We start from the raw sequence: 15,265 nt of genomic DNA, 5'->3' as shown, positions 1-15,265 counted from the left end.
TTCTTTTCTTATACCTGCCTGTCACAGAAAACATTTTCAGGTTCCTAAAATTTAACTTGGAAAAGAAAAAAGAAAGATGCCCTTTGTGGTTATTTTTCAAGAAAAGGTAAGTTTAACAGAACAGAATACTATAGAAGGATACAGATAAGTTCCAAAGAAAGGACCCCCCCCCCCAAAAAAAGGCATTTCACTCTTGCCTCCCTGTAAATTTCAAGAGTGATTTCATCAGGTATTGGGCTGCATTGCAATAGAAATGCCCAAAGTCCTGGGAGGCAGAATAGGAATTCTCAGCTTCCTTTAGGCTCCCCTAGGGACCATTAGGATCGACTTAGCAACTCCAACACATCACTTACTTCCATACTTCCTGTGACTGCACCTGTTGTCAAGTCTGTGGAGGCCTTTTCTGGCCATGGATTACTTGATCTAAGCAGGTACTGAGGGGTGCCATGAAGATGGGATTCAAGCATCCCCTGACTGTCCTTACAACTCTGTTACTACTAATATTGCTTCTGCCCGCCTCTTCCTCAAGACAATTCTACATGGAGCTAATTTATAGATCAGCTCCTTTGGGAGGCACAGTACAGCGCACAGTAGAAAGATAATATGCAACAAGTTGGCCAAAGTTGCATCAAGATCCCCCAGAGGCATCATCCTGGTTTATGAATTGCAGTGGGAGAGTCTAACAGAACAGTTTCCTTTCCCTTATCCTCTCAGATGTATTTTGCAATGGCAAAAAAAGTTCCCAGGAGAGATCTTCCTCAGTAAGAATCTGACCTTCCTTCTCTCAGGGACAGGGAAAATGATTTGACTACCTTTCAATATCCTCATAATTTAAAAGGGGGACTAGTTTTGTTTTTCTAAAGGCTGTTGGTCTTTTTTTTCTTTTCTTTTTCCAGGGCAATGAGGGTTAAGTGACTTGCCCAGGGTCACACAGCTAGTAAGTGTTAAGAGTCTGAGGCTAGATTTGAACTCAGGTCCTCCTGAATCCAGCACTGGTGTTTTATCCACTGCGCCACCTAGCTGCCCCCTGGGCTATTGATCTTTAAAGAGAAATAAACAATAATATAAGTAAAGACAACCCTCCCAACACATGATCCAACATTGTCTTTTCAGGATTTGTTGCTTGAGGAAACATTTACCCTCTCAATTTTCCTAGCACAGAATAGGTGCTTTAATAAGTGTTTGTTCCTTGCCCTTCCACTTCCCTTTTTATTCTAGGTGACCTTGTGCATTAGAAAGCTTTTAAATTTTATGTAATTGAAATTTTCTACTGTATCTAGCTTTCTTGTACACTGCTCCTTTTTGTGCACTCTATACACTTCAGCCAGATTGGCCTTGCTATCCTCATACATGTCATTCCATTTCTCATGTCCATATGCTTATATGTTTTGGGTGCATTTTCCTCACATCTACCTGTTGAAAGCCTTTAGGGCCCAGGTAAAACACTGCTACATACATGAAACTTTTCCTGTTCCTCTTAGCTGCTACAAATATGAAAAAAAGATAAACATTTCCAGGTCTCAAATAGCTTACAATCTAATGGGAGAAGACAGAAAATAAAGCTAAAAAGCCAGGGGAAGCAGGGGAAGGGTCCAGCCTAAGGGTATGGTGGAGAAGTCAGGCAGAGAAGTCCCAAAGTAGTGCATCCAGGTGAAAAATGAGGAGATATCTGAGCTGAAGGAGGTTTCCGGTTCATGACCCCACCCTCCAATCAGAGAAGCAGAGGGAGTACCAAAGCTGATGATGGCATTATTCCAATAAGGCGCTTCTTGGGAATGGTAGAGAAGTCAGTCAGAGAAATCCCCAAATACTGCAACCAGGTGAAAACTGTAAAATTGACAGGCCTTGGCAACACACTGGATATGGGGATAGAAAGGAGAATGAGGAGTTGAGGATAATACCTAGGTTCCAAGCCTAACTGACTAAAGATTGTGGTACATCAATAGGAAAGTCAGGAAAAGGAGAGAGTTTTGTGGGAAAGATAATGAGTTCAGTTTTGGACATGTTGAATTTAAGGCATCTACAGGACATCCAATTCAAGATGTCTAATATTCAACTGAGTATGCAAGAATGGAGGTCAGCTAAGAGGTTAAGAATAGACAGGTAGACTTGAAAATCATCAGTATAGAGATAACTGAATCCATGGGAGCTGATGAGATCATCAAGTGGAACAGTACAGAGGGGGAAAAGAATAGAGGGCCCAAGACAGAGACCTATAGCACACCCATGCTTATAAGGAGACTCATGAAGATCCAGCAAAGACTAAGGAATGATCAGATAGGTAGGAGAACAAGGAGATAATACTGTCATGGAAAATTAGCTAGAAAAGAGTATCAAAAGGAAGAGGGTGATTGACAGGAGTCAAGAAGGATAAGGCCATTCAATTTGGCAATTAAGGTATTCATCATAATTTTATTGCATTATGATCAGTATTATATGCTGAGTACTACTATTTATTTTTTTTAACCATTTCTGGTGAGGTTTTTATTAGTTTTAAAACATGGTCAATTTTTGTATAAGTGATACACTGAAATATGTAAATTCCTTTCTATTCCCATTCAATAATCAACAGAGATAGATCATCTAATTTTCCTACAATTCTATTTAGTCTCAACTTTTTTCTTATTATTCACAGTGCCATTAAGCAAATTTTGTTTCACTGCTAAGCTATTTTTATTATGATTACATTTATTCTTATCTGAAATCTTGATTGCTTCTCCTATATTTTAGTTCACCTGAAGCATGAGTCTGCTCCAGCTCCTTGTTTGAAGTCTGAATTTTTATCTTTCAAGTATATTTCTTGTAAACAACATAACACTATTATTTTGCTAATGCATTTTCTATCCTCTTTCAATTTATGTTCATGGTTATGATTAATTTTTATTTCCCTCCATCCTATACTCTTGGTTTTTTCTTTGCCCAAATCCTCTTTTTTTTTTTTTTTAAGAAAAAAGGAGGGTAAAAGAGAAGGCATTTATTAATATGTGCAATGAAGAGTAGCTTGTTCTGGTTCTTTTCATCCTACTGTCTTCCCCTTGCCCACTTCTGATCGCTCTTTTCTTCTTTTTATTTTCATACCCTCTTCCTTTTTCCCCCAACAATGGAGTTTGTTTTACTTAGGACTATTCCCTTAAATATGCTGTCCTCTCTCTTTTTTTCTTTTTTGATTTTCTTTTTGTTTTTTGCAGGGCAATGAGTGTGTGACTTGCCCAGGGTCACACAGCTAGTAAGTGTCAAGTGTCTGAGGCTGGATTTGAACTTGGGTCCTCCTGAATCCAGGGCCGGTGTTATATCCACTGTGCCACCAAGCTGCCCCAACATGATCTTTTTTTTTCCCCGTAGTTCTTTTTCTTTTTTAATAAAGTGTTTTAATTTTTTTTCCCGTTACATGTAAAGATAGTTCTCAACTTTTGTTTATACAAGCTTTCCAATTTCAGATTTTTCTCCCCTTCCTCCCCTCCCTCCCCCCTCCCCTAGACAGCAGGTAATCTGATATAGGTTTTATACACACACACACACAATAACATTAAACATATTTCTGCATTAGTCATGTTATAAGAGAAAAATCAGAGCAATGATGACAAACCTCAAAATAGAAAAACATCAGCACCAAAAACAAAAGAAATAGTATGGTTCATTCAGCATCTACTCCACAGTTCTTTTTTTATTTTTTTTTTCCCCTGGATTTGGAGATCCTCTTCTGTCATGAGTTCCCTGGAACTCTTCTGTACCATTGCATTGGTGAGAAGAATATAGTCCATCACAGTAGATCAACACTCAATGCTGATGATACTGTGTACAATGTTCTTCTGGTTCTGCTCATCTCACTCATTATCAGCCCACGCAAGACCCTCCAGGTTTCTCTTAACTCCTCCTGCTCATCATTTCTTACAGCACAATAGTATTCCATTGTATTCATATACCACAACTTGTCCAGCCATTCCCCAATTGATGGGCATCCCCATAACTTCCAATTCCTTGCCACCACATAAAGAGCAGCTATAAATATTTTTGTACACCAACACGATCTTCTTGAGGAATTTTATTTATGACTCTCCTTGTGACTTTTTACTTGTCTTCTGTGTACATTCCTGTTATCTTCTGTCCTGATCACTGGCCCCAGCTCCACATTTGGGCCGAGGGATGAGTTCTTTTCAGGGGCCTTCTGTGGATGTGGATTTGGAAGAGGGAGTGTAAGACATTTTGGTTACAATTGTTAGAGGTGGGAGAGCTGGAATACACCATGCTCCCCATTGCCACTTCCAGGTTTTCCTCCTTCTTCCGTCATTCAGCAATCTTTCTTCCTTTGAGGTTCATGTTATTCATATCTACCATCCAATCAAAATCCTGGTAGCTGTTATCTGTAGACTCCTGAGTCTGGCTTTCCTTCTTTCCTCCCTCCCTCCCTCACTCACGCACTCAATGAGTTGGATACCTGGCTTTCAATTTTTCTTTCTTCCCCAGCTCCTGCCCCCAGACTACCTTACTCCAACACACACATTCACTCTCCCTCTGCCCCCTCTCTCTTTTTTTTTTTAAAGGCTCACTTTTAATATCAGTATTTTCCTTTTTTATTTTTATTTTAAGTGAGGCAATTGGGGTTAAGTGACTTGCCCAGGGTCACACAGCTAGTAAGTATTAAGTGTCTGAGGCCGGATTTGAACTCAGGTACTCCTGACTCCAGGGCTGGTGCTCTATCCATTGCGCCATCTAGCTGCCCCTGCCCCCTCTCTTAAAACCTCATCTCCCCATCTATGTCTCCATGTATTTCTTTACTAAATTTAATGAACTTTTAAATAATCCTGCATGTGTATGTGTGTGTGTGTAGGTATTGGGGGATATGGAGTACAGAGGAGAAAGAGGGAAGAGTAAAGAGAAATAAGTATTCAGTCTTCTTTTGTATGATAGTTTACATGAAAGTAAGGTTCGTGGGGTGCCCATTTTCCCCACACCTTCCTCCATCCTTTAATACTCATGTACTCCTATTATTGAGATATCAAGCCTCCTCCTCCTCCCCCTCTTCCCTAGTATTGTTCCTCATCACTCCCATTTCCATCTTCTCTTAGGATCATCAAAACAGAATAAAATCACCCCACAGATCCTCTGTCATATTTAACTTTTTAAATGACCCAAAAGCTATCAGAGTTCTGAGAAAGACACTTAGTTATTCTCCTTCTATTAGCATGTAAACAATTTGTTTCCACATGTTGTTAATTAGTTTAGTTTTTTTTCAGTTGTGTCCAAGTCTTTATGACCTCATTTCGGGTTTTCTTGGCAAAGATACAGGAGTAGCTTGCCATTTCCTTCCCAGCTCATTTTACAGATGAGGAAACTAAGGCAAACAGGGTTAAGTCACTACCACCTAGTCAGTGTCTGAGACCAGATTTGAACTCAAGAAAATGAGTCTTCCTAAGTCCAGGCCTGGCCCTCTATTCTAGATGCCCCTCATTCCCACAAAATACCTTCTAATTAATCAAAATGTGTACCTTTCTATATCTCTTGACTCCTGTGTTTCCATTTCAAAGTTTCCACTCAGTTCTTGTCTTTTTCATCTGGAAAGATTGGACATCCCGCCCTTCTGGGTTTATACTCAGTCGTACTAGAGAAGTTACTGTTAATTGTAAGGTCTTAATCTTTTGCCTTTTGAAACATGGTACTCCAAGCTCTTTACTGTTTTAGGGTGGCAGCAGCCAACTACAGTGAGAACCTGACTGGCTCCTTGGTAAACACTTTTGATTTTGGCTGCCTATAGTGTTGTTGTTTTTAAACCTAGAATAGATGTTTCTTTGAGTTTTAATTTTGGAGTTTCTTTCAGGAGGTGACTAGTACATTTTTTTTTCCAGTTTTTTTTTTTCACTTTGCCTTTTGGGTCTGAGAGATCTCACCAGTTTTGATTTCTGATGATGAAATATGGTACCAAAGCCTTTTCTTGGTCATGATTTTCAGGGATTTTCATCTGTCTTCCAGGTCAGTTATTTCTGCTACTATATTCCATATATACAATAGAAAAAATCTATAACATAATACATATAAAACATTACATATAATATATATAATAGGAAAAATAACTGACCTGTATATACATATATAAAATTCATATATGCTACTAGATTCCATATATACATATGTTTTAATCTTTTTAGTTGGTTTTAATATACCTTCCCTCATGCCTCATTGAACTATTGTTTTCTGAATGGCCTATTCTAATTTTCAGGGCATTTACTTAGTTCTTGGGTAAGGTTTAACAATATTGTTGTTATTAATTTTCTTCACCTTTCCCAGCTATTCCATTTTGTATATTTTGTTTTATTTCTTTCATGTACTTTTCCCCCCTTGCATGAGGCAATCATGGTTAAGTGACTTGCCCAGGGTCACACAGCTATTAAGTGTTAAATGTATGAGGCCAAATTTGAACTCAGGCTCTCCTGACTCCAGGGCCAGTGCTCTAACCACTGAGCCACCTAGCTGCCCCTTCTTTTATGTACCCTTGCAATCCTTTTGGCCAGAACATTTTTTCCCTCTTCTGAGATTCTAATTAGAGTTTTTGTGGAATTATTCTTTTCTTCTAGGTTGGGCATCTCTCAATCCAAGGTATTTCATCATTGTGTCTGACATTTTCTTTTATTTACTTTTGTCTCCAGCCCCAATTCCTGGGTTGGGAGCTTGTACTTCTGTAAAAATTGTCAGGCCTTGCGTCTTGCTATGTCTCTGGCCCAACCTGCCATAGATGCTGGCTCAGGGCCTGAACTGTGCTGCTAAGGGGCAATTCTTCTGTTAATGATGATTTGAAGTGGCTGCTGATCAGGGCCTTATTCCTGCTGGCATTCCAGGGCTACTTTGCCTCTGGGACCAGAATTCTTTGCAGGGCAACTTCCATGTTTGTCTTGTGCAGGATTTGGGCAGACTTTTTTGAAGTTCTGGAGTGAATGGAGGAATTAATAAATAATTCACTTTGATTTTCTTTTATTATTCTATTATTTTTAGAATTTTACTGAGGTATTTGTGGAGCATGGGCTCCATCAGGTTCTAGCACAATGACATTCCCACAATCTCCCTTTTTAATAGATCAAGAGCTATGATTTTATGGAGAAGGCAGTATGGGTATGGCAGAAATAACAGTCTAATCGGAGTCAGAAGATTCACATAAATCACAGAATATAGGAATTGGAAAGCACTTAGAAGTCAGCTAATGGGTTTGTGGTTTGAGGACTACTGGATATGCCAAAGCACATCATAATATTTCCAAAAAAGACTTGTGTTTTGGATTGTGTCTCATTTTCAAAGTTTGTTATTTTTGAAGTAAAGTTTGGTAAATTTTAAAAAATGAAATCGAGTAAGTTAATTTCTTTAGTTTCTCTGATTAAAATGCAATTTTGGGGGGCAGCTAGATGGCGCAGTGGTTAAAGCATCGGCCCTGGATTCAGGAGTACCTGAGTTCAAATCCGGCCTCAGACACTTGACACTTACTAGCTGTGTGACCCTGGGCAAGTCACTTAACCCCCATTGCCTGCAAAAATAAGTAAATGAATAAATGAATGAATGAATAAATGAATAAAATGCAATTTATGATTGAATATAAATTAATCAGTGAAAAGTATGTGTCAATATACTGCTGCTTAGATCTGGGAATTATCTCAACCATTCTGGAAAACAATTTGGAATTATGTGGAAAAAAGTAATTAAAATGTCCTTATTCTTTTGTTCCAGAGACCACATTACTAAGTATCCACAAGGATGTCAGAGACAGAAAGGTTCCATACACACAAAAATATTCACAACAGCACTTTCTTGTGTTAGCAAAAAACTGGAAGCAAAATAAATGCTTATTAATTGAAGAATGGAGAAAGTGGTCCCCAAATATAATGGAATATAATCAAGATGGATATACAGAATATTGTTCTGTAAGGATGGGAAGATTTATATGAATTGATGCAAAGTTGAGTAAAGGGGGGCAGCTCAGTGGCACAATGGATACCAGCACTAGGTCTGGAGTCAGAAAGATTCCACTTCCTGAATTCAAATATGGTCTCAGGTATCTAGGTACTCAGGTCCTTGTGACCATGGACAGGTCATTTAACTCTGTTTACCTTGGCTTCCTCACCTGTAAAATGAGCTGGAGAAGGAAATAATGGCAAATCACTCCAGTGTCTTTGCCAAAAACACAACAACAACAACAACAACAACCAAACCCAAATCGGGTCACAAAGACTCAGACATAGCTCAAAAAATGACTGAACAACAAAGTTGAGTAAACAGAATTAGGGGGAAAATATATCCAAAAACTACAATGCAAGTAGAAAATGTAAAATGAAACTCAACAGTATGTTATTATAATGCCCATACTTTGACCAGAAGAAGAATTGAAAAAAACATCTTTCTTGTCCAGAGGTGAAGGACTATGATTATGAAATATTGAATATATTGTTTGACTCAGCTGATATGTTGGTTAGTTTTGCAGAACTGCTTCTTTCTCTTTTTAGAAACTTTTTGTTAAAAAGAGATAGTTTGCTGGGCAAGGGTAAAGAAGGATATATTTAGAAATATAATAAGATTTTTTTTTTGAAAGAAGGTAATGGGGCAGCTAGGTGGCACATTGGATAAAGTAATGATCCTGGATTCAGGAGGACCTGTGTTCAAGTCAGGCCTCAGACACTTGACACTTACTAGCTGTGTGACCCTGGGCAAGTCACTTAAACCTCACTGCCCCGCAAAAAAGAAAAAAGGAAAAAAAAAAAAGAAAGAAGGTAGTATATCAAATGTAGAAGATGCTTAATACAGTAGGGACTGTTGACCGATGCAATTTAGACTCCCCCAACTTTAAAGCAATAACTGGAATTACTGGTATATTTTTCACAGTATTATGGAACTTGATGTTGGTAAAGTCATATTAATTTGAATTTTTCACCATCCTAAGTCAACTGACAAGGATCCTCTCCTATCATTTTCAGTTTATCACAAGTCTTCCAAACCCATCTCAGAATCTGAACATCATCAATCCAATGGCTCCAAATAGACACAAGTAGTCATTCTAAGGAACTAGATTTAACTAAGTCTTCAGGTGGAGTTGGGAATCTTAGAGTCAAAACCAAACAACTGGCTTTGGGTCAAAAGCCTTGAGAGGTAGGTAAGTGAAATGCTACTGTCATAACAGTACCATTATGGTACCACCTGAGAGCAACCATATCTACTAATCTACTAATACCATATCTGAATGTCTGTTTTAATCCAAACCACCTTAAAAAGTCATGATTGCAGAGAACAAAATATTGTACAAATCAATGCATATTATTCTCTTTGGCATATAAAGTCTAATGCTGTAAAACAGCATTCCTCACAAAAACTCATATTTGACAAAAACTGCTGGGAAAACTGAAAAACAGTATGGCAGAAACTAGGTATGGACCAATATCTTACACCTTATACCAAAATAAGGTCAAAATGGGTACATGACTTACCCATAAAGATGGATACCATGAGCAAATTAAGGGAACATGGAATAGTTTATCTGTCAGATTTATGGGCAGAGGAAGAATTTAGGACCAAAGATATAGAGAGCATTACAAAATATAAAATAAATAATTTTGATTATATAAAATTAAAAAGCTTTTGCACAAACAAAACCAATGCAACCAAAACAGAAACAGGGAAAGAATTTTTGAAACCAGTATCTCTGATGAAGGCCTAATTTCTCAAATATATAGAGAACTGAGCCAAATTTATAAAAATACAAGTCATTCCCCAAATGGTCAAAGGATAAGAACATACAGTTTTCATACAAAGAAATAAAACTAACTATTATTATATGGAAAAAATGCTCTAAATCACTACTGATCAGAGAAATGCAAATTAAACCAAATCTGAGGTACCCCCTCACACCTATCAGAGTGGCTAATATGACAAAAAAGGAAAATGTTGGATGTTGGAGGGGAAAATTGGGACACTAATCCACTAATATGGAAATGTTTTATATAATTGCATATGTATAACCTGTATCTGAATGCTTACCATCTCAGGGATGGGGAAGGAGAAAGAAAGAAGGCTAGAATTTGGGACTCAAAACTTTAAAAATAAAAATGTTTTTTAAAATTCTTCAAACTGTGTTTTGTAGAACCCTGCAATTTGACTAGCAGTTCAGTCAGAAACTTCTGATATTTGCAATATCAAATTATTATCATATTATATAAAATTATTTTGATCATTAAAATACACAGTTTTCTAAGGTCCCATATTATATAAAAAGTATAGCAACACATTTTGGTAGAGAGATCTGAAAGGAAACTAGCACCAGTCTACTGGAGAATGTGGTAGTGAACAAAATGTGGTATATAATGTAATGGAATATTATTGTGACATAAGGGTTAAGAATTAAAACAAACTTGGGAAGACTTGTATGAACAGATGCAGACCAGTACCAGGAGAACAATTAATACAATGTCCATAATCATGAATATGAAAACAGGAAGAACTCTGATCTATGTAGAAACTAGTGGTTACTTGAGGTGACTGACAGTCATCTAAAGTGATAGAAAGTAAGTGTGCGATGTGGTATATAAACATTGCCAATGTTTTGATTCATTTTTGCTTAATTCTAATTCTTCATTAAATGAGTACATTCTAGTAGGGTGGAGAGGAGTAGTTAAGAGTCACCAGAAAATAACAATGCATTTTTAAAAAAAGATAATCAATAAAACATTAAAAATAGGAATGCAATACATCCAACCAGGTGTTATCAATGACTAGCCAGCTCCAAGTAGGGAAAATGCCACAAACATGCCTTTCAGCACTACAGTCTAAACTCACACAGTTCCTGAACCCACCAGTGCACTTTGATCATGTGTCCAAACTGTCTGGAAGGTGGTACAGCTGCATAGCCTGGACTATAGATATATAGAACAATAAAAAGCTGGCTCATAAAGCTTTTTCACTAAACATGTTACAGACTTACTGGGTATGTGTATCGAGGGTATCTTCCAGATAGCCCACAGGATAACCTGTACTTTCAGTGGAGGAAACCAAAACTCTGCCTTGTAGTTTAGCATCACAGGGCTTTATCATCGTAGTCATGAACACAACTACTTCTTATTGTGTGTTCTTATTATACTACTCTCTTAATTGGGAGCCCAAAGTGAATGTAATACGAGAATAGCAACCATCCTTCTTAATGCCATCAGTGGGAGTGATGTGTGCCAGAAGGGATGGCAGGACTATGAAGTCCTGGTTTTCAATGCAAGTGACAAACTTTACTTCCATTAAACGTTCCAAATCTAGGCCTCATAAAGGTATTATAACTATATTTTCCAAACCAAAAATCAGAACACATGATGGAATAAAAGATTATTTGTCATTTGGTTTACAAGTACAACAGAATGCAGTGTTTTACATTGGGACTAAAATCTCCATAAATTAAGAGTAGATTTCAAATAACTCACCTGTTTTCATTGTCCAGAAAAACCGAGCTGCTGCTCTCGGCAAGGGCTTCACTTATTGGCGAGAGGCAGAAGGGTGAAGAAAAGGCATCAGAATCAGAATCAAAAGTACTGTCTCTGCTCACGTCATCAGCAGAGAGTTCTAAGGAGCCTTCCTCCTCTCCAGGCTCTGGCCTTAACTCCCGACCCTCCTCTGTACCATCCACTGACAATTCAGACCTATTTGGCTCATCCTGAGAGCTGACAGTAGATAAGATTCCTGAGTCACTATGGACAGGCTGGGTAGCTTGGATAGGACTGTCTGTCCCCAAGCCTTGGGATAGCTTCTCCCCATCTTCTAATGAGGAGCTTATGTGGACAGTATCTTGGAAACTCTGGGCCACCACCAAGATGTCCTCATCCTTGGGGGTCAGAGGGTCCCTTTGTTCCACGGGGGAGGGCTGATGAGGCTCTCCAGAGCCCTGAGCATGACGGCTTCGTTTGCTAGGGGCCTTGCGCACAGGGGAGCTTTCAGGGGTGATGTAGCGCAGGGCTTCTTCATCTTGCCTTTGGATCCTGGAGTTAGGGACCCAAGCAAGGATGAGTGTGGTCCCGAGAAGTTCATCCTTTTCCATGTACAAGCACAAGTAACCTTTGAGCAAGCAAGAGCATAAATCAGGATTAGAGTGAGCTAGAGCAATGGAAAAAAGCATATTAGAAGATCCTTTGTATCACACGTATGTATACATAACATCATGTTAACAAGTATGCTGGCATATCAAGATGTGGCTCATCATACAAAAAAAGTTCACGAGTGATATCATATATTCTAGCCCTGGCATTTAAAGAAATGACCCAAAGTTCATATATTCATAACTTCAAAGGTATCGTACCTATACATATTTTAAATAAAAACTGAAGGCTGATATTTCACATTCACTGCCGTGATAGGTGAATTATCACTATACAGTAGGCAAGCAAGAACATGCCTTTCGGGTTGCAGAGAAACATACTTTTCTAAGAAAGGATGGTGATAACATTAGAGGCAAGGGCCCTTCAAACCCTGACTACTAGCACAACAACACAGAAGCCTGTTCTACACAAATCCCATCCTATCCCGACACCTTGGGTAAGAAGAACAGATAAAGACAATGTCAGGTGGCTTCTAAAGATTTCTAAAGAATAATTTATATAAAGAGTAATTTATATATATAAAAAACTCACAGAAGGCACTTTATACCATCTGATTTTCCCAACAACCCAATGAGGTAAATAGTACTGGCATTATTATTGTTGCTGTTATTGTTGTTAGGATACTAAGACTCAAATAAGTTAAGTGACTTGCCTAAATTTACACAGTACAGTAGATTTAAAGTCTTACTCTTTTTTTTCACAGAAGAATTACAGGTTAAAATGGTTGTTTTCATCTGAGCATTGACCTTAAAAACTATTTTGAATAAAAGCCCCTTCTTGTGCTACAGGAAATGACAAACAGGATGATCCCCGAAAAACCTTGAAAGACTAATGAACATAGATGTATAGTGAAGTGAGCAGAGCTGGGAGGACATTGTGCATAGTGACAGCAGTATTGTTCCATGAGCAATTGTGAATGACTTAACTACTCTCAGCAGTGCAATGATCCAAGACAATCCCAAGGAACTAATGAGGAAGCTTACTATGCACCCCCATAGAATGAACTGATAAAAAGAACACTTGTGGATTGTACATATATAACCTGGTTGTGATCTTGTGGAGGGGGGAGGAAAGGGAGGGAGAAAAATTTGGAACTCTAAATCTTATGAAAATGAATGTTGAAAACTACCCTTACATGTAAATGGAAAATAAAATAAATGTTTGTTACTAAAAACAAAAAGAAAAGAAAAAGAAAAAGAAACAATGAGCAGGAGGAGTTCAGAGAAACCTGGAAGGACCTGCATGAAATGCTGATGAGTGAGATGAGCAGAACCAGAAGAACACTATACACAGTATCATCAACAATGTGTGTTGATCAACTGTGACGGACTAGATTCTTCTCACCAATGCAATGGTACAGGAGAGTTCCAGGGGACTCATGATGGAAGGGGATCTCCAAATCCAGAAGAAAAAAAAAAGAACTGTGGAATATAGATGCTGATTGAACCATACTATTTCTTTTGTTTCTGGTGCTGTTGTTTTTCTTTTTTGAGGTTTTTCCTCATTGCTCTGATTCTTCTCCTATAACATGACTAATGCAGAAATATGTTTAATGTTAGGTTTTATATATATATATATAAAACCTATTTCAGATTATCTGCTATCTATGGGAGGGGGGAGGGAGAAAAATCTGAAATTGGAAAGCTTGTATAAACAAATGCTGAGAACTCTTTGTACATGTAACTGGAAAAAAACAATAAAATACTTTTTATCAGAAATAAATAAATAAATGAATAGATAGATAGATAGATAGATAGATAGATAGATAGATAGATAGATAGATAGATAGATAGATAGATAGATAAAAGCCCCTAAGGGAAAGGGAACACTTTTTTTGAAAGGCAAATGCGTAGCAATAGCACAAATGGACAATTATAAATATGAATTGACATACCACAATGCTGAAACACAGTAAATTACCCAGGAGTCCTCAGCAAATCACAAGGTCATAAATTTAGAGGTGGAAGGGTAAACATGACAGGGTGACATCATAGATTTAGACCTCAAAGATCGAACCCCTTTATTTTATGTTAACATATATTTTGTTGATGCTTTTTGGTCATTACATCTTCTCCAGATTGAACCCTCCCTTCTAACAAAGAGGAACAATTAAGCAAAAATACCTGATATAGAGACCATGTCTGACAGTAACTCTAATATCTTTTCTCAGTAGACCTCTATCTCTCTGCTATAAGGAGGAAAGTCTATTTCATTATCTCTTCTCTGGTGCCTTCATTGGATTTCCCATTATTCAAGAGTTCAATTATAGTCACAATGTATATTGTGCTCTTGCTTCTACTTATCTCACTCTACATCTGTTTATATAAACCTCTTGTACCTCTGAATTTCTCATTTGTCATTCCTTCCTATAATCATATTTGATCACCTTCATGTACCTATTTTTCCATTTCCCTGCAAATGATAGACACCCAACTTTGTTTCTAAGTTCTTTTCAAAGAAAAAGAGTGCTGCTTTGAGTATTTTTTGGCAGATATTGGACTCCTGTGTCTCTTTTTTTTTTTTTTGGTGAGGCAGTTGGAGTTAAGTGACTTGCCCAGGGTCACACAGCTAGTAAGTGTCAAGTGTCTGAGGCCAGATTTGAACTCAGGTCCAGGAGCAGCTAGGTGGCACAGTGGATAAAGGACTGGCCCTGGATTCAGGAGGACTTGAGTTCAAATCCAGTCACTTAACCCCTATTGCCTCGCAAAAATAAAAAAAATTAACTCAGGTCCTCCTGAATCCAGGACCGGTGCTTTATCCACTGTGCCACCTAGCTGCCCCTCCTGTATCTATCTTTGACATCCTTAGAGGTATTTGTTAGAGTGAGATCACTGTCACTTTTCTCAAAAAATTCCAAAGTGAAATCAAGAATTAGATGGATTATTTAACAACTTCACTAATAGTATAGTGTATCTGTGAATTCATTTATAAGGTAACTGTCATTTTTATTATACTGACATGACTTAACCATTAATAGTGACTATCCAAATGTCTCCCTTTGTTTCTATAAAGATTATTTTATATTTGCACCTACATAAATTTTCTGTGTTCACAAATTAATCCCTAGATATTCTGTATATTTTGTGGTTATATTAAATAGAATTTCTATTAGCAGTATAGTACTGCATAGAAATGCTGATGATTACTGAAAATTTATTTTGAATCCT

General features: G+C 37.7%; 1 protein-coding gene across 3 annotated transcripts in view; it reads right to left on the bottom strand.

The window, feature by feature from the left end:
* The window catches only part of TBC1D16 (TBC1 domain family member 16), a 142,905-nt gene that overhangs the window by 62,888 nt on the left and 64,752 nt on the right, over positions 1-15,265 (bottom strand). For all 3 annotated transcript variants that reach the window (XM_043963543.1, XM_043963542.1, XM_043963544.1), the window contains exon 4: positions 11,430-12,057. In XM_043963543.1, coding sequence (XP_043819478.1) covers positions 11,430-12,057 — 628 coding nt within the window. The remainder of the gene's footprint in view (positions 1-11,429; positions 12,058-15,265) is intronic.

The sequence above is a fragment of the Dromiciops gliroides genome, chromosome 4 (assembly GCF_019393635.1).
Source record: "Dromiciops gliroides isolate mDroGli1 chromosome 4, mDroGli1.pri, whole genome shotgun sequence".
Taxonomy (NCBI): Eukaryota; Metazoa; Chordata; class Mammalia; order Microbiotheria; family Microbiotheriidae; genus Dromiciops; species Dromiciops gliroides.
This window is presented reverse-complemented; position numbering and strand designations above follow the sequence as displayed.